Source organism: Panulirus ornatus, chromosome 63 (genome assembly GCF_036320965.1).
Source record: "Panulirus ornatus isolate Po-2019 chromosome 63, ASM3632096v1, whole genome shotgun sequence".
NCBI classification, from domain to species: Eukaryota; Metazoa; Arthropoda; class Malacostraca; order Decapoda; family Palinuridae; genus Panulirus; species Panulirus ornatus.
In genome coordinates this window covers 24,092,551-24,111,944 of record NC_092286.1, presented here as the reverse complement: position 1 = coordinate 24,111,944, position 19,394 = coordinate 24,092,551, and the positions used below count along the sequence as shown (strand labels likewise).

Genomic DNA, 19,394 nt, shown 5'->3' with positions numbered 1-19,394 from the left:
GGTATGAGAAGTGACCTCTTGTGCATGAGTTTGACCTGGTGCTTCAGGGCATGAATTGTGGGGGGTGACCTCGTGTCATGTGGGTTAACCTGATGTTCTAGGAATAACCTAGTGTCCTGTAGTGTGACCTGACATTCTGATGGATGACCATGTGTTGCAGATGACTTAATGATGGCGTAGCATTGTATACGTGCCCTGGTGCTGCAGAAGGTGTATTGTGGGGAGGACCTGGTGTGGAAGGAGTGTCCTGGTGTTGTTGATGTGTCCCAGCGATGTGGTGGATAACTTTTTGTGACTGAAGATTAAGTACTTTGTGTGACCGAGTTTCTGAGGATGAACCACAGCTCTCGAGGCGAACCCGATGTGGAAGACGACGGAGTGTTATGAATGACGAGGTGGTGCAGGAGTGACACGAGGGAGGGTGAGGGATGTTGCTGAGGAAGTTCATCAATAACTGGGCTGACCTGCCTCTGTGTAGGCAACGAGGTATGTGTGTGTGTGAGGTCTCACCTGCTTCAGCACACGCAGCGGTGGTGCACGTAGTCTGGGACGTGACATCTGTGGCCGACCAAACACCTGTGTGGGATGATCACATTGTAAACACCTTATGTACTGGTTACACACACACACACACACACACACACATACACACCGTGTTGATGCACATCAATTTGGGCGTAGACATCCTGGCCCCGTGACCAGGCCCTGACGTCTTCCAGTGTAGCCAGAGACATCAAGCTTCCTGGCGTTACTGCAGACGACGGTTTAACGTGGAAGAGTCATGTAAGCACTGTAAACAAATTTTCATACCGTCTCTACGTTCTCTTCTGAGTGAGATCACTCGGCGGCCCACCATCTGAGCCCAGGAATGTCTGTACCATCTTCATTCTAACTAAGCTCACTTACGCTTACCCAGCCTGGCTCTTCTCCCTCACGGCTGAACAGAGATGCCGGCTGGAAAGAGTGGAGAAAAAACCGTACAGATCATCCTGGGCCCACCTTACACCACCTACCAAGAGGCCTTCATCGTACTAAACCTGTCCACCTTTTCCGACCAACTCCGGCACCTCACACACGGCAGCGTGACAGTAAACTGCTGATACACCCCCGTCACCAAGACCTACTTACCCTTAAAAAACCTCTCCAGGGACTGTTGTCCGTACCACAATCACCTTGCACCAACTAGTGGTCGTAAAGACAGATTTAACAATACCTACCATAGTGGACCACGTAAACCATCCATGAACCAGTGTACAGCTAAGCAAGTAAACAGTTTAGTCTTATGTGATATGTTAAGTATTATAAGCCGTCTTTTTAAAAGCCTAGTCGAGTGCGCTTGGGCCATAGAATGTTCAGAACCGTAACTTTAGCATCGAATCAAACGAACGCTCGATAACTGTATGTTTAAAGAAATAATATTTCTGTTTTCCAGTCATTTAAAACCTTTTTCATATAAACTTTTTTTTGCACGTATAGCACCATTGTCATCAATAATCTCCACTCCCCAGTCAATACCATACGTATGATAATACTCCACAGTGTATACATACATCTACTCATCAAGTATGTATTATATGAATAACATGCACTCTCCTAGTGAGTATTAGAAGCATTGTATTTACTCCTGCAATATTCATGGAGTGTTTATCTACGTTTGAATGACAATAAACCGTCAGAAATGGCCTCAAATCGCCTGACATACGTCCACCTATCGCTCCAGGTTAATCGCTGTTTCAGTAGTTAACGAGGAGTTTATCACGCGCCTCATCTCGTCCACACGTTCATCCAGTGGTGTCGTGGGCAGCGGGGCCGTAGTGTGTGACTGGACAGTGTGACAAGAAGATGGAGGCTGCCTGCCATCAGCCCCGACCCTCCCTCATGATGTAAACAACGAACCGAGTTCTCTGCGCAGCTCGGTTCGTGACAGTGTAGAGTTGACAATCTGTGATTTACTGTCGATTTGAAAGCTGAATTCAGCTCACAACTCCACCGCTAACATAGATGTACAAGAGAGACAAGAATTAGTCTTTGAGATACTCTCTATAACCCAGCAAACTTATCCTTGTGGGTTTGAAGAATCAAGGGAAAGCCGTGTATCCAGCCAGACCACTCAGCTCTGACGATGACAAGTTCAGCTAGGATAGAAAATACCGGAACGGTGATCCAAGCTGGTAAGTGCAATACTTCGCTTTGTTTCCTGAGAAGAAGAAACTTTCTGACCTGTGCATTCCTCACGTGTCGTAGAAGGCGACTAAAGGGGACGGGAGCATGGGGCAGGAAACCCTCCCCTCCTTGAATCTTAACTTTCTAAACGGGGAAACAGGAGTCACGCGGGGAGTGCTCATCCTCCTCGAAGGCTCAGATTGGGGTGTCTAAACGTGTGTGGATATAACCAAGATGAGAAAAAAGGAGAGATAGGTAGTATGTTTGAGGAAAGTAACCTGGGTGTTTTGGCTCTGAGTGAAACGAAGCTCAAGGGTAAAGGGGAAGAGTGGTTTGGGAATGCTTTGGGAATAAAGTCAGGGGTTAGTGAGAGGACAAGAGCAAGAGAAGGGGTAGCACTACTCCTGAAACAGGAGTGGTAGGAGTATGTAATAGAATGTAAGGAAGCAAACTCTAGATTGATATGGGTAAAACTGAAAGTGGATGGAGAGAAATGGGTGATAATTGGTGCATATGCACCTGGGCATGAGAAGAAAGATCATGAGAGGCAAGTGTTTTGGGAGCAGCTGAGTGTGTTAGTAGTTTTGATGCACGAGACCGGGTTATGGTGACAGGTGATTTGAATGCAAAGGTGAATAATGTGACACGGTGTTCAGTGTTGTAAATGGAAATGGTGAGGATCTTGTAGATTTATGTGCTGAAAAAGGGCTGGTGATTGGGAATACCTGCTTTAAAAAGAGAGATATACATAAGTATACGTATGTAAGTAGGAGAGATGGCCAGAGAGCGTTATTGGATTATGTGTTAATTGATAGGCGCGCGAAAGAGAGACTTTTGGATGTTAATGTGCTGAGAGGTGCAACTGGAGGGATGTCTGATCATTATCTTCTGGAGGCGAAGGTGAAGATTTGTAGAGGTTTTCAGAAAAGAAGAGAGAATGTTGGAGTGAAAAAAGTGGTGAGAGTAAGTGAGCTTGGGAAGGAGACTTGTGTGAGAAGGGACCAGGAGAGTGATTGCAGAACGAGAAAAGGTAAGAGCAAAAGACGTAAGGGGAGTTGGGGAGGAATGGGATGCATTTAGGGAAGCAGTGATGGCTTGTGCAAAAGATGCTTGTGGCATGAGAAGCATGGGAGGTGGGCAGATTAGAAAGGGTAGCGAGTGGTGGGATGAAGAGGTAAGATTATTAATGAAAGAGAAGAGAAAGGCATCTGGACGAGTTTTGCGGGGAAATAGTGCAAATGACTTCGGAGATGTATAAAAGAAAGAGGCAGGAGGTCAAGAGAAAGATGCAAGAGGTGAAAAAGAGGGCAAATGAGAGTTGGGGTGAGAGAGTATCATTAGATGTTAGGGAGCATAAAAAGTTGTTTTGGAGGGAGGTAAATAAAGTGCGTAAGACAAGAGAACAAATGAGAACTTTAGTGAAGGGGGTTAATGGAGAGGTGATAACAAGTAGTGGTAATGTGAGGAGGAGATGGAGTGAGTATTTTGAAGGTTTGTTGAATGTGTTAGATGATAGAGTGGCAGATATAGGGTGTTTTGGTCGAGGTGGTGTGCGAAGTGAGAGGGTTAGGGAGAATGATTTGGCAAACAGAGAAGGGGTAGGAAAAGCATTGCGGAAGATGAAAGCCGGCAAGGCAGCGAGTTTGGATGGTATTGCAGTGGAATTTATTAAAAAAGGGGGTGACTGTGTTGTTGACTGGTTGGTAAGGATATTTAATGTATGTATGACTCATGGTGAGGTGCCCGAGGATTGGCGGAATGCATGCATAGTGCCATTGTACAAAGGCAAAGGGGATAAAGGTGAGTACTCAAATTACAGAGGTATAAGTTTGTGAGTATTCCTGGAAAATTGTATGGGAGGGTATTGATTGAGAGGGTGAAGGCATGTACAGAGCATCAGATTGGGGAAGAGCAGTATAGTTCCAAAAGTGGTAGAGGATGTGTGGATCAGGTGTTTGCTATCAAGAATGTATATGAGAAATACTTAGAAAAGCAAATAGATTTGTATGTAGCATTTATGGATCTGGAGAAGGCATATGATAGAGTTGATAGAGATGCTCTGTGGAAGGCATTTAGAATATATGGTGTAGAAGGCAAGTTGTTAGATGCAGTGAAAAGTTTTTATCAGGGATGTAAGGCATGTGTACGAGTAAGAAGAGAGGACAGTGATTGGTTCTCAGTAAATGTCGGTTTGCTGCAGGGGTGCGTGAGGTCTTCATGGTTGTTTAATTTGTTTATGGATGGGGTGGTTAGGGAGGTGAATGCAAGAGTTTTGGAGAGAGGGGCAAGTATGCAGTCTGTTGTGGATAAGAGAGCTTGGGAAGTGAGTCAGTTGTTGTTCGCTGATGATACAGCGCTGCTGGCTGTTTCGGGTGAGAAACTGCAGAAACTGGTGCCTGAGTTTGGTGAAGTGTGTGAAAGAAGAAAGCTGAGAGTAAATGTGAATAAGAGCAAGATATTTAAGTACAGCAAGGTTGAGGGACAAGTCAACTGGGAGGTAAGTATGAATGGAGTAAAATTGGAGGAAGTGAAGTGTTTTAGATATCTGGGAGTGGATTTGGCAGCGGATGGAACCATGGGAGCGGGAGTGAGTCACAGGGTGGGGGAGGGGGCAAACGTTCTGGGAGCGTTGAAGAATGTGTGGAAGGCGAGAACATTATCTCGGAAAGCACAATGGGTACGTTTGAAGGAATAGTGGCTCCAACAATGTTATATGGTTGCGAGGCGTGGGCTATAGATAGAGTTGTGCGGAGGAGGGTGGATGTGTTGGAAATGAGATGTTTCAGGACAATATGTGGTGTGAGGTGGTTTGATCGGGTAAGTAATAATAGGGTATGAGGTGTTTGGTAGTAAAAAGAGTGTGGTTGAGAGAGCAGAAGAGGGTGTTTTGAAATGGTTTGGTCACATGGAGAGAATGAGTGCGGAAAGATTGAGAAAGAGGATATATGTGTCAGAGCTGGAGGGAACGAGAATTGGGAGACCAAATAGGTGGAAATATGTAGTGAAAAAGATTTTGAGCGATCGGGGCCTGAACATGCATGAGGATGAAAGGCGTTCAAGGAAGAGAGTGAATTGGATCGATGTGGTATACCGGGGTCGACGTGCTGTCAATGGACGGAAACAGAGCATGTGAAGCGTCTGGTGTAAACCATGGAAAGTTTTTGTGGGGCCTGGATGTGGAAAGGGAGCTGTGGTTTTGGTGCATTATACATGACAGCTAGAGACTGAGTGTGAACGAATGGGGCCTTTGTTGTCTTCTCCTAGCGCTACCTCGCACGCATACGGGGGGAGGGGGTTGTCTTTTTATGTGCGGCAGGGTGGCGACGGGAATGAATAAAGGCAGAAAGTATGAACTATGTACATGTGTATATATGCATATGTCTGTGTATGTATATATATGTATACGTTGAAATGTATAGGTATGTATATGTGCGTGTGTGGTAGTGTATGTGGGAGGGTTGGGCCACTCTTTCGTCTGTTTCCTTGCGCTACCTCGCTAACACGGGAGACAGCGACAAAATATGATATATATATATATATATATATATATATATATATATATATATATATATATATATATATATATAATCAAATAAACTTTTTTCTAATGTTTTCCAAGTTTTCTCGTATCTCGCTTAACATGACTAGGGCGAAGTTGTGCAAGACAACCCACAGGTTTCTCTCGACGTGTTAATTTGAATGTATCAGATTATCCTCACTGGCGTGTGGAGGGGTAAGGCTAGTGGGTGGGAATGATTACGGGTAGCCGGATGAGGCTGGGTAATAACTATTATGTGGATGACTATGTCGCGCTGTGTGCTCATTGGCTGTTGTGTGATGCTAGAGCATGTAGTAGTAGTATCCATAGTCTCCTTGTTGTCGTACCAGTTTGTATACTACGTTGTCACGAAGCCTCGTAGCACACGATCATGTCTTGTAGGCAGTTGACATCTGGTTTCAGTGTTATTTATATTGTGCGTTGTTATTGTGTTGTTTGGAGTTTCTGTGGCTCTAAGTTGGTCTGTCATGACGTATTTCAGTTTTCTGTCGAAGTCAAGTATTCTTGTAGCTGCTGTTGATGACGGTCTGTTTGATGCACTGTGTTTCTCTGTGGAAGATGTGCCAGTTCGATGTCAGTCATGCCAGTTCGATGTCAGTCTTGTGAGCTTAGTGTCACATTGCGTTGGTGACTCCAGGTTTGGATGTTGAGGACAATCACAACTTGTGTGTATACATCTGCTGAGGTCTGCTGGTTTCTTGTGAATGGATTTTAAGCAGCCACCAGAGTTGCCATTCACCGTTGCCATTCACCATGGCATCTAAGAATGGCATCTTGTTGTTGACGCTCTGTTCATGAATTAATTTCAGAACAGAGTTATCTTCCATCGCTGTCTCAAGATGGCTGAGGTGTGTGTTACATCTTCGCTGTCTCAAGATGGTTGAGGTGTGTGTTTCATCTTCGCTGTCTCAAGATGGTTGAGGTGTGTGTTTCATCTTCGCTGTCTCAAGATGGTTGAGGTGTGTGTTTCATCTTCGCTGTCTCAAGATGGTTGAGGTGTGTGTTTCATCTTCGCTGTCTCAAGATGGTTGAGGTGCGTGTTTCATCTTCGCTGTCTCAAGATGGTTGAGGTGTGTGTTTCATCTTCGCTGTCTCAAGATGGTTGAGGTGTGTATTTCATCTCTGGCGACTGTGTAAATGCCATCGACGTATTTGCAGTATGTAGGTGGGCGTAGTTATGGTCAAGGTGGCATATGTAGAATAATGCAGAAGTGCCCCTAAATGGCGAGCCCATGGCCGCTCCCTCCATCTGGTAGTCTATGGTGCCGTCTGTGTGTCGGGGTGAGGCCTGTGTGGTGCAGGCTTTCAGAAGTCGGTGTAGCGCGGTGTGTGGGGACACTTAGCGGGTGTAGTTCTGGGTGGCGGTGTACTTTCTCACAGAGGGTGCTGATGGTGGCGTCTGTAAGAACGTAGGTATGTGTGTATTGACGTTGCCATATATGTATCCAGGTGTGTGTGGTGTCCTGCGACGGGTGTGAGGTTGGTGTTCGCTCTGACTACCTTGGCGGAGCCTCTGAGCCTGTTCAGCTGGGTCGTTGTGTGGGAGACTCGTGGGAATGTCTTTGAGTCTTGTATCGTCGTCCAGTTTGTTGTCAAGCTTGTGTGTTTGTAGCTTTCTTTGTTGACGATGACGTGGGTGTTTGATTTTTATCTGCTTTGCGTATCACAGTCTCTCTCTCTCTCTCTCTCTCTCTCTCTCTCTCTCTCTCTCTCTCTCTCTCCTTTTTTTTCAGTTCTCTGGCTGCTGTATGAAACCCATCTCTAACAAAGAAGTTTGCTCTAGCCCCCTCCCATTATCGCCCCATCACTCCAAAGTCTACGAAACTCTTCCTAACTCTCACTTTCCTAAACATTTACATTCCCTTTTCGTACGAGGCCTTTGCTATGAATGATATTAAACTAAGCTACAATTAGACAGCTGGAGCAATCAAGACTGTCAGAGCCGTTAGTAAACCGAACACTGGTACGAAATCCCCCTCTTAACCAGCCTCTCTTCGAAGTTGAATAAGCAAATTTCAAGTACCTGACTTTTCACAGATATTGTTTCTGAATCCAAGAATCATCTAAGTAACTTGTTACTGCATTTCTTTTTGTCTTCAAGTAACACGACCAAAAGTAAACAGTTACCTCAACAGTTAACTGGGGACGCATCAAATGACACCACAGAAATATTTCAATAGACTTATATTCGACTTCCTTAAGATTCTGTTCACCTTTCTCACTGCTTGTCAACACGGCGTACGTGGCATTAGGTCATTGGAGACGTAAAAACTTGGAGCATTTTATCCCCAGTTACGTAATGTAGTACAACATAGTTCATACTGTAGCTTGACTTTCCGTTTTCTCTCTACGGACGAGTATGAGTCTCCAAATCGATATATAATTCCATTCGCCACTTGTGAACCCGATCTATCAAATATGTCAACTTGTACCTGTAACTTTCATCTTCCGATGTAGCTCTGCTTCCCAGCGTTGCACCGTCTGCCACTGGTGACACTGCATTGCCCATTGCCAACACCCTTGACGTATTTCTAAGAGAACTGGTCCCGGTGAAGCCTGATCCCTGTGACACGCCACTTGTCACGTCCAACCGACCTGAGGCTTGGCTTTGTTTGAAGCCATTCATTCAGTTTTCTTTCCGCTGATGTACAACAAGGAACTTACATTTTGCTGCTAATCTTTGATGTGGAGTTATATCAAGTGCAATATTGATTAACTGATAGTGAAAGAGGATATATTAGAGCATATTCATGAAACACACACACACACACACACACACACACACACACACACACACTTCTTGCTCCTCCATCTAGACACACACTCCGCCCCACGGTCGACTGAGTGACTCCCCGCCCCTGCCGTGGGAGGGACGATGAGGGGCTGGAGCACCCACCTGACGTGACGATGAGGCACAGGACGGCCACCACCAGCAGCAGGAGGAGGGCCAGCAGCATCAGCAGCCCCGGCTCATGTTCTGTCCTCTTGTCGCAACACCTGCCACCCACTTGCCTCCTGCGGGAAACGGGGATGTGTGGATCAGGTGTTTGCTATGAAGAATGTATGTGAGAAATACTTAGAAAAACAAATGGATTTGTATGTAGCATTTATGGATCTGGAGAAGGCGTATGATAGAGTAGATAGAGATGCTCTGTGGAAGGTATTAAGAATATATGGTGTAGGAGGCAAGTTGCTAGAAGCAGTGAAAAGTTTTTATCAAGGATGTAAGGCATGTGCACGTGTAGGAAGAGAGGAAAGTGATTGACTCTCAGTGAATGTTGGTTTGCTGCAGGGGTGTGTGATGTCTCCATGGTTGTTTAATTTGTTTATGGATGGGGTTATTAGGGAGGTGAATGCAAGAGTTTTGGAGAGAGAGGCAAGTATGCAGTCTGTTGTGGATGAGAGAGCTTGGGAAGTGAGTCAGTTGTTATTCACCGATAATACAGCGCTGGTGGCTGATTCGTGTGAGAAACTGCAGAAGCTGGTGACTGAGTTTGGTAAAGTGTGTGCAAAGAAGAAAGCTGAGAGTAAATGTGAATAAGAGCAAGGTTATTAGGTTCAGTGGGGTTGAGGGTCAAGTCAATAGGGAGGTAAGTTTGAATGGAGAAAAACTGGAGGAAGTGAAGTGTTTTAGATATCTGGGAGTGGATTTAGCTGCGGATGGAACCATAGAAGCGGAAGTGAGTCACAGGGTGGGGGAGAGGACGAAAGTTCTAAGAGTGTTGAAAAATGTGTGGAAGGTGAGAACATTATCTCGGAAAGCAAAAATAGGTATGTTTGAAGGAACAGTAGTTCCAACAATGTTATATGGTTGCGAGGCATGGGCAATAGATAGGGTTGTGCGAAGGAGGGTGGATGTTTTGGAAATGAGATGTTTGAGGACAACATGTGGTGTGAGGTGGTTTGATCGATTAAGTAACAATAGGGTAAGAGAGATGTGTGGTAATAAAAAGAGTGTGGTTGAGAGAGCAGAAGAGGGTGTTTTGAAATGGTTTGCCCATATGGAGAGAATGAGTGAGGAAAGATTGACAAAGAGGATGTATGTGTCAGAGGTGGAGGAAACAAGAAATGGGAGACCAAATTGGAGGTGGAAGGATGGAGTGAAAAAGATTTTGAGTGATCGGGGCCTGAACATGCAGGAGGGTGAAAGGCGTGCAAGGAATAGAGTGAATTGGAACGATGTGGTATACCGGGGTCGACGTGCTGTCAATGGATTGAACCTGGGCATGTGAAGCGTCAGGGGTAAACCATGGAAAGTTTTGTGGGGCCTGGATGTGGAAAGGGAACTGTGGTTTCGGTGCATTATTACATGACAGCTAAAGACTGAGTGTGAGCGAATGTGGCCTTTGTTGTCTTTTCCTAGCGCTACCTCGCGCACGTGCGGGGGGAGGGGGTTGTTATTTCATGTGTGGCGGAATGGCGACGGAAATTAATAAGGTTAACAAGTATGAATCATGTACATGTGTATATATGTATATGTCTGTGTATGTATAGATATGTATACGTTGAAATGCATAGGTATGTATATGGGAGCAGTAATCTGTGTGCTATATGGGGGACGGACGTGAATACTCTTTTCTCAAGACTTAAGTTGAAAGTCAATAGGTTTCTTTTGACCCGTTTTAATAATGAGCTGATCATCTCAAATGACCACAGGTGACGTGTGAGTCATGACCCGCCCTGGACAATGTCCCTGGACAATGTCCCGGGCCAGGTCCCAGGTGTCGTGGCTGGTCCAGACATGCATAGTGACTCGGTGCAGTCACATTTCAGGGGCCAGGGGGGCCAGACATGCGTGCCGACACTATGTCGTAACGTTCCAAGGGTTGTGGCTGGCCAGACATGCGTACCGACGCTGTGTCGTAACGTTCCAAGGGTTGTGGCTGGGCCAGACATGCGTACCGACGCTGTGTCGTAACTGCGACACTTCACCTGAACACTGAGCGTTGCAACACGTGACGCAACACGAGACGCGGGATACGCTACTCACCAGAACCACCTCGCTGTCGTGTTCTCCGGGGTGCGCCCTGTCTGGCTGCCATCTGGATGGTGAGCTGTAGAACTGGGTCCGTCCTCAGGGTGACAGGCCACCTCTGGAAGCCCTGCGGGACCCACGTACCCTCCGCCGGGGTCTTGGAGCCTCGCCTCGGAGCTGGGGAGAGACCCGCATCGTCGTGAACAAGTGAGAGATAAGGAGAGATAGTGACACATATACAGTCTCTCAGTACCTCAACAAGGACCACATACACCAGTCACACTGGTACACACAGCCACTACCTACGGCGATGTGCGGCAATGGAATGTGTAAATGGACGTACAGAAAGACTAGGAGAAACAAGTGAATCACAACAATTACCATTGGTCAAGAATCCTCTGTATCATATATCGAATTAGAAAATGCTCGTGATTGATGTGTAAAGGACTGTTGGAAACTGGGATGACCATTAGGGTCAATATGTACATATATCTGAATGAAAGTCTACCCCTACAGCAAGGTACTTTCCTAAGCGTAGCTCGAACGAAGGTAGAACAGAGATGTAGGGAAGAGGACTGACGACCTCCACTGGCCTGGGTAGGCTGGGAGAACGACTTGTGATTGAGAAGACTAAGTGGTCAAGGTCGACCTCCACTTGGGACAGTTGCCTGCGGAAGGTGATCTGTGGAAGGTGACCTCCAGCTCAAACCAGAAAGATGGACCGATGGAAAGCCTTTGACACTGTGCCCCATCGGAAGTTCACTGAGAACGTAGAGCCACAGGTAGGAATAAGGGATGCATTCCCTCAGTAGATGGAAGATTAGCTTAGTGTAGGGAAGCATTTTCGAAATGGACCGGGGAGGAGGTAACCAGTTTGTGTCATCTGTTTATTTCTATTCTTCGTGTATTTGTAAGTGATTCACCTGACGAGTGAACACTTGCCTTAACGTGTTCGCTGATGATGCTTAAGTCATTGAATAAGTGAGGAAGGAGGATTGCGCTAGCTTATAGGGAGGACGTGGACGAACAATAATGGACAAAACTGAATGAAATGAATGACTCGGGAAAAGGTTAGTAGATATCTGGAAAGCAGAACATGAGAGACGGGGTAGGCCATCTTGGCCGGTGATGTGATACAGGCACTTGTAATTGTCAGTATGAAACTGAACCCCCATCCCAGCGGACCTGGCCAAGTCTGGCAACAAATATTCATTGACGCAGTGAAGTTTACGCTAACATGAAATTAGCTGCTAACTGAAATGTCTGTATGTAAGGCAGTGAGGACCCCTAGTTCTTATGCAGAAGCTGCAATCACTCTCACACTGTAATCCAAAGCAGAGAGAATTCATAATGTAATGGATCATACAGCAGTTTGAGAAACTTTCTATAGATTATGAAAAACTTTCTACAGATTATGAGAAACTTTCTTTAGATTATGAGAAAAGTTTTGAGTAAAGTTTCAAGAGTTGTGGAACAGATAAGCTGCCAGATGAAACTGTTGAGAGCAAACAATATATATAGAAGTTTAGAAAGTCATTTGATAGTGGACGACGTCCAATAGCTGGTGGACCCACGAGTGTAGAACTCCCTCCCTTTACACACACACACTCACACTCACACACACACTCACACACACACACACACACACACACACACACACACACACGCACTAATATGAGGTGGTAAACTGGCTGAAAATCTTAGATAGCAGTTAGAAATACATAAAAGTCTACAAAATACTAATGGGTTTGAACTCGCGTAGGGTTCAAAGACTTGATGCTATTTTCCCCACAAGTGTTGAGGATGTGTGCAAATACAACTCGACAGAAGCCTTAACATTTTGTGTCTAGAGGATATCACACCATTGATCATTCCAGGATTCCCACCCTCTTCATCATGTGAGACATATGACCCTCTCGTTCCCACAATATATCAGACATCATCCTGGCCTTCTGTCACTGTATATCATCCTGGTTGTGCGGAGGAGGAAGGTGGCTGTGTTGGAAATGAGATGTTTGAGGACGTGATGTGAGGTGGTTTGATCCAGTAAGCCATGAAAGGGTGAGATGTGTGGTCATGAAAAGAATGATGTTGGCAGATCAGGGTGTTTTGAAATGGTTTGGTCACATGGAGAGGATGAGTGAGGAAAGATTGACCAAGAGGATAATATGTGTCAGAGGTGGAAGGGAACGAGGAGAAGCGGGAGGCCAAATTGGAGGTGGAAGGATGAAGTGAAAAAGACTGTGAGCAATTGAGGCCTTGAACATACAGGAGGGTGAGAGGCGTGCATGGAATCGAGTGAATTGGAACGATGTGGTATACTGGGGTCGACGTGCCGTCAGTGGACTGAACCAGGGCTACCCCTATTGTGCCAGACATCATCATGTACACCATCAGCATGCCAGACGCTGTCGAAGCTCTCTTTGGCAAAGGTAATAACACAAAGAAATTCGAACATCAACAGAAACTCAGGAACTTAGAAGTTAGTGAGGTAATTCGGTGGGAATATCCAAGTCTGTGATAGAATATTTGAATCCCTGCGTTAGATCAACTCTTTAAACTTCTCCCTCGTAAGCTGGGGAAAGTTTGAGTCGTCCCGCTCTCATGTTTCTCGGCTTGAGAATCATTTTCGTTGCGCGCCGCTGCACCAGCTCCATTCTTGAGTTGAAAACTGAACTGACACAGTTTTCAAGGTGGGGACACACACACACACACACACACACACACACACACTAATGAATTCACTCCAAGCATTTACTTCATTCTTGCTTCCCCTCCTCCTCTGCAATGCTTACTTGGCTCCTGACATTATTATTACACCTAAGTCCTTATCATCATTAAGACGTGTAGATCAAGAGGGATTTATACCCAAGCTTGGCTTATCATCTTTATCAGTGTCGTGCTTATCTATACTATGTTAAGCTGAAGCTGTAAGACGTTCAGGTATTGTGAGACACACCTGAGGCTGGCTAATTGTACCACTCACACCTGAGGCCACCTGATTGTGCCATTCACATCTGAGGCCACCTGATTGTGCCATTCACATCTGAGGCCACCTGATTGTGCCATTCACACCTGAGGCCACCTGATTGTGGAAGTCACACCTGAGACCACCTGAATGTCCTCTCTCCTTCGGGAGCTGGTTCCACCACAGCTATCGTCGAGGCCATCATCGAGACCATCGTCGAGGCCATCATCGAGGCCATCGTCGAGGCCATCGTCGAGGCCATCGTCGAGGCCATCATCGAGACCATCGTCGAGACCATCGTCGAGACCATCGTCGAGACCATACCTCAGATGATGACGAGGCAGCAAGAGAGGAACAAGGAACGCGGAACAGGAGGAAAAAATCAGCTTCCATCACCACCATCACCACCATCACCACCATCACCACCATCACCAATATCTGGCTTCCATCACCACCATCACCAAAGTCTGGCTTCCATCACCACCATCACCAAAGTCTGGCTTCCATCACCACCATCACCAATATCTGGCTTCCATCACCACCATCACCAAAGTCTGGCTTCCATCACCACCATCACCACCATCACCACCATCACCACCATCACCAAAGTCTGGCTTCCATCACCACCATCACCAAAGTCTGGCTTCCATCACCACCATCACCAATATCTGGCTTCCATCACCACCATCACCAATATCTGGCTTCCATCACCACCATCACCAAAGTCTGGCTTCCATCACCACCATCACCAAAGTCTGGCTTCCATCACCACCATCACCAAAGTCTGGCTTCCATCACCACCATCACCAAAGTCTGGCTTCCATCACCACCATCACCAAAGTCTGGAGCTCAAGGAGAGAGAGAGAGAGAGAGAGAGAGAGAGAGAGAGAGAGAGTCGCTCATTCAAGCAGTCGTAAACAAGATCAAAAATATATCATACTTTTGGGGTACTATTTTAGCATTAGGAGTGGTAGTAGTAGTGGTAGTAGTAGTGGTAGTAGTAGTAGTAGTGGTAGTAGTAGTAGTGGTAGTAGTAGCAGTAGTAGTAGTAGTCGTAGTAGTAGTAGTAGTAGTAGTAGTAGTAGTAGTAGTGTAAGTAGAAGTAGATACAGTAGTGATAAGAAGGGTATGTAATGTGAGCAGAGGCACACCAGCACCTGCCCCTGCCAGCCATATGACCAGGAGGACCCAAGACCTAGGAGGGGCTAGGAGGAGGCAGGAGGACCCAGGATCCAGGAGGACCCAGGACCCAGGAGGGGATAGGAGGAGTCAGGAGGACCCAGGATCCAGGAGGGGCTAGGAGGAGCCAGGAGGACCCAGGATCCAGGAGGGGCTAGGAGGAGCCAGGAGGATTCAGGATCCAGGAGGGGCTAGGAGGAGCCAGGAGGACCCAGGACCTAGGAGGACCCAGGATCCAGGAGGGGATAGGAGGAGCCAGGAGGACCCAGGATCTAGGAGGGGCTAGGAGGAGCCAGGAGGACCCAGGATCCAGGAGGGGCTAGGAGGAGCCAGGAGGATTCAGGATCCAGGAGGGGCTAGGAGGAGCCAGGAGGACCCAGGACCTAGGAGGACCCAGGATCCAGGAGGGGATAAGAGGAGCCAGGAGGACCCAGGATCCAGGAGGGGCTAGGAGGAGCCAGGAGGACCCAGGATCCAGGAGGGGCTAGGAGGAGCCAGAAGGACCCAGGAACTAGGAGGAGCCAGGAGGACCCAGGACCTAGGAGGACCCAGGACCCAGGAGGGGCTAGGAGGAGCCAGGAGGACCCAGGACCTAGGAGGACCCAGGACCAAGGAGGGGTTAGGAGGAGCCAGGAGGATCCAGGACCTAGGAGGACCCAGGACCCAGGAGGGGATAGGAGGAGGCAGGAGGACCCAAGAGGACCCAGGACCCAGGAGGGGCTAGGAGGAGCCAGGAGGACCCAGGACCTAGGAGGATCCATGACCCAGGAGGGGATAGGAGGAGGCAGGAGGACCCAAGAGGACCCAGGAGGGGCTAGGAGGACCCAGGAGGACCCAAGAGGGGCTAGGAGAAGCCAGGAGGACCTAGGAGGACCTAGGACCCAGGAGGGGCTTGGAGGAGCCAGGAGGACCCAAGAGGACCGAGGAGGGGCTAGGAGAATCCAGGAGGACCCAAGAGGACCCAGGAGGGGCTATGAAGAGCCGGGAGGGGCTAGGCACACCTACAGCGTCTCGTAGGTCATCATCGCTGGGGCTGAGCCGTCCCCAGCTGGGGGCTTCTGGTGGTGGTGTTGGCTGATGGCGCCGTGCGTCTGCCGCTCCGCCATCTCCGTGGGCGGCGTCATGATGGGGCGGCGTTCGTCGCTGCTGGCGTCCCCAAGCTGCAGGAACTTGTTGACGGCATTCATGGATGTCTCGTGACGCAGGAGGATGAGAGTCCTGCTCCTCCTTCTTCTTCTCCTTCTGCTGCGTCTTCACTATGAGTCGCAAAAAAAAAAAAATTGGATTTTTCTGTTTAGTTATCCCTCGCCTCAGCTCGGCATCCACAGAAAACGGGAGGGTAATGGCGTCTTAACGTAGGTTTGCACGACCCTTTACTACGACAGCCACTACCCCTCCCTCACCACACCACGCCACCATTACCCCTCACTAATGCCCCTCACCACATGCGATCTTCCCATTAATGCCCCCATCACCATCATCACTCCCCTCGCCACCACTACCCTGAACACCATTACCCTCACTGCCACTACTCTCACTACCACTACCCTCATTTCCACTACTCTCACCACCAATAGCCACTACTACCCTCACCACCAGTACCGGCAACACCAATACCCCCACCACTACAACTCGCCATCTCCACCACCACTACCCTAACAACCATCACACTCACCAAAACCATCCTCATAACCACTACCCTCATCATTAACCTCACCACCACTACCACTACTCTCAACACTATCCTTACCATCTCTCCCTTCACCACCACTACCCTCACTACCACTACAAACCCCAGCACACACCACCACTACCACTACAAACCCCAGCACACACCACCACTACCACTACAAACCCCAGCACACACCACCACTACCACTACAAACCCCAGCACACACCACTACCACTACAAACCCCAGCACACACCACCACTACCACTACAAACCCCAGCACCACCACCACTACCACTACAAACCCCAGCACCACCACCACTACCACTACAAACCCCAGCACACACCACCACTACAACTACAAACCCCAGCACCACCACCACTACCACTACAAACCCCAGCACACACCACCACTTACACTACAACCCCCAGCACACACCACCACCTACCACTACAAACCCCAGCACACACCACCACTACCACTACAAACCCCAGCACCACCACCACTACCACTACAAACCCCAGCACACACCACCACTACCACTACAAACCCCAGCACACACCCCACTACCACTACAAACCCCAGCACACACCACCACTACCACTACAAACCCCAGCACACACCACCACTACCACTACAAACCCCAGCACACACCACCACTACCACTACAAACCCCAGCACACACCACCACTACCACTACAAACCCCAGCACACACCACCACTACCACTACAACCCCAGCACACACCACCACTACCACTACAAACCCCAGCACACACCACCACTACCACTACAAACCCCAGCACCCACCACTACCACTACAAACCCCAGCACCACCACCACTACCACTACAAACCCCAGCACACACCACCACTACCACTACAAACCCCAGCACACACCACCACTACCACTACAAACCCCAGCACACACCACCACTACCACTACAAACCCAGCACCACCACCACTACCACTACAAACCCCAGCACACACCACCACTACCACTACAAACCCCAGCACACACCACCACTACCACTACAAACCCCAGCACACCACCACTACCACTACAAACCCCAGCACCACCACCACTACCACTACAAACCCCAGCACCACCACCACTACCACTACAAACCCCAGCACACACCACCACTACCACTACAAACCCCAGCACACACCACCACTACCACTACAAACCCAGCACACACCACCACTACCACTACAAACCCCAGCACACACCACCACTACCACTACAAACCCCAGCACACACCACCACTACCACTACAAACCCCAGCACCACCACCACTACCACTACAAACCCCAGCACCACCACCACTACCACTACAAACCCCAGCACCACCACCACTACCACTACAAACCCCAGCACACACCCCACTACCACTACCACTACAAACCCCAGCACCACCACCACTACCACTACAAACCCCAGCACACACCACCACTACCACTACAAACCCCAGCACCACACCACTACCACTACAAACCCAGCACACCACCACTACCACTACAAACCCCAGCACCACCACCACTACCACTACAAACCCCAGCACACACCACCACTACCACTACAAACCCCAGCACCACACCACTACCACTACAACCCCAGCACCACCACTACCACTACAAACCCCAGCACACACCACCACTACCACTACAAACCCCAGCACACACCACCACTACCACTACAAACCCCAGCACACACCACCACTACCACTACAAACCCCAGCACACACCACCACTACCACTACAAACCCCAGCACACACCACCACTACCACTACAAACCCCAGCACACACCACCACTACCACTACAAACCCCAGCACACACCACCACTACCACTACAAACCCCAGCACACACCACCACTACCACTACAAACCCCAGCACACACCACCACTACCACTACAAACCCCAGCACACACCACCACTACCACTACAAACCCCAGCACCACCACCACTACCACTACAAACCCAGCACACACCACCACTACCACTACAAACCCAGCACCACCACCACTACCACTACAAACCCCAGCACACACCACCACTACCACTACAAACCCCAGCACCACCACCACTACCACTACAAACCCCAGCACCACCACCACTACCACTACAAACCCCAGCACACACCACCACTACCACTACAAACCCCAGCACACACCACCACTACCACTACAAACCCCAGCACCACCACCACTACCACTACAAACCCCAGCACCACCACCACTACCACTACAAACCCCAGCACCACCACCACTACCACTACAAACCCCAGCACCACCACCACTACCACTACAAACCCCAGCACCACCACCACTACCACTACAAACCCCAGCACCACCACCACTACCACTACAAACCCCAGCACCACCACCACTACCACTACAAACCCCAGCACCACCACCACTACCACTACAAACCCCAGCACCACCACCACTACCACTACAAACCCCAGCACCACCACCACTACCACTACAAACCCCAGCACCACCACCACTACCACTACAAACCCCAGCACCACACCACTACCACTACAAACCCCAGCACACACCACCACTACCACTACAAACCCCAGCACACACCACCACTACCACTACAAACCCCAGCACACACCACCACTACCACTACAAACCCCAGCACCACCACCACTACCACTACAAACCCCAGCACCACCACCACTACCACTACAAACCCCAGCACACACCACCACTACCACTACAAACCCCAGCACACACCACCACTACCACTACAAACCCCAGCACAGACCACTACACCAAGCATTACTATCCTGACCAACAACCCCGTCAACCAACACACCTAACCCTCACCAACCACTGTGATCACCACTAGGGAAAGACTATGACTG

At 48.6% G+C, this 19,394-nt stretch overlaps 1 protein-coding gene across 1 annotated transcript in view; it reads right to left on the bottom strand.

Moving 5' to 3' along the window:
• The window catches only part of LOC139745987 (endothelin-converting enzyme 1-like), a 57,550-nt gene extending 38,156 nt beyond the window's left edge, over window positions 1–19,394 (bottom strand). The window contains exons 1-5 of the mRNA XM_071656748.1: window positions 19,346–19,394; window positions 15,850–16,100; window positions 10,713–10,874; window positions 8,619–8,737; window positions 511–576 (exon numbers count right to left, since the gene is read on the bottom strand). Of these exons, the coding sequence (XP_071512849.1) occupies window positions 511–576; window positions 8,619–8,737; window positions 10,713–10,874; window positions 15,850–16,031 (529 nt within the window). The 5' untranslated portion in view covers window positions 16,032–16,100; window positions 19,346–19,394. The remainder of the gene's footprint in view (window positions 1–510; window positions 577–8,618; window positions 8,738–10,712; window positions 10,875–15,849; window positions 16,101–19,345) is intronic.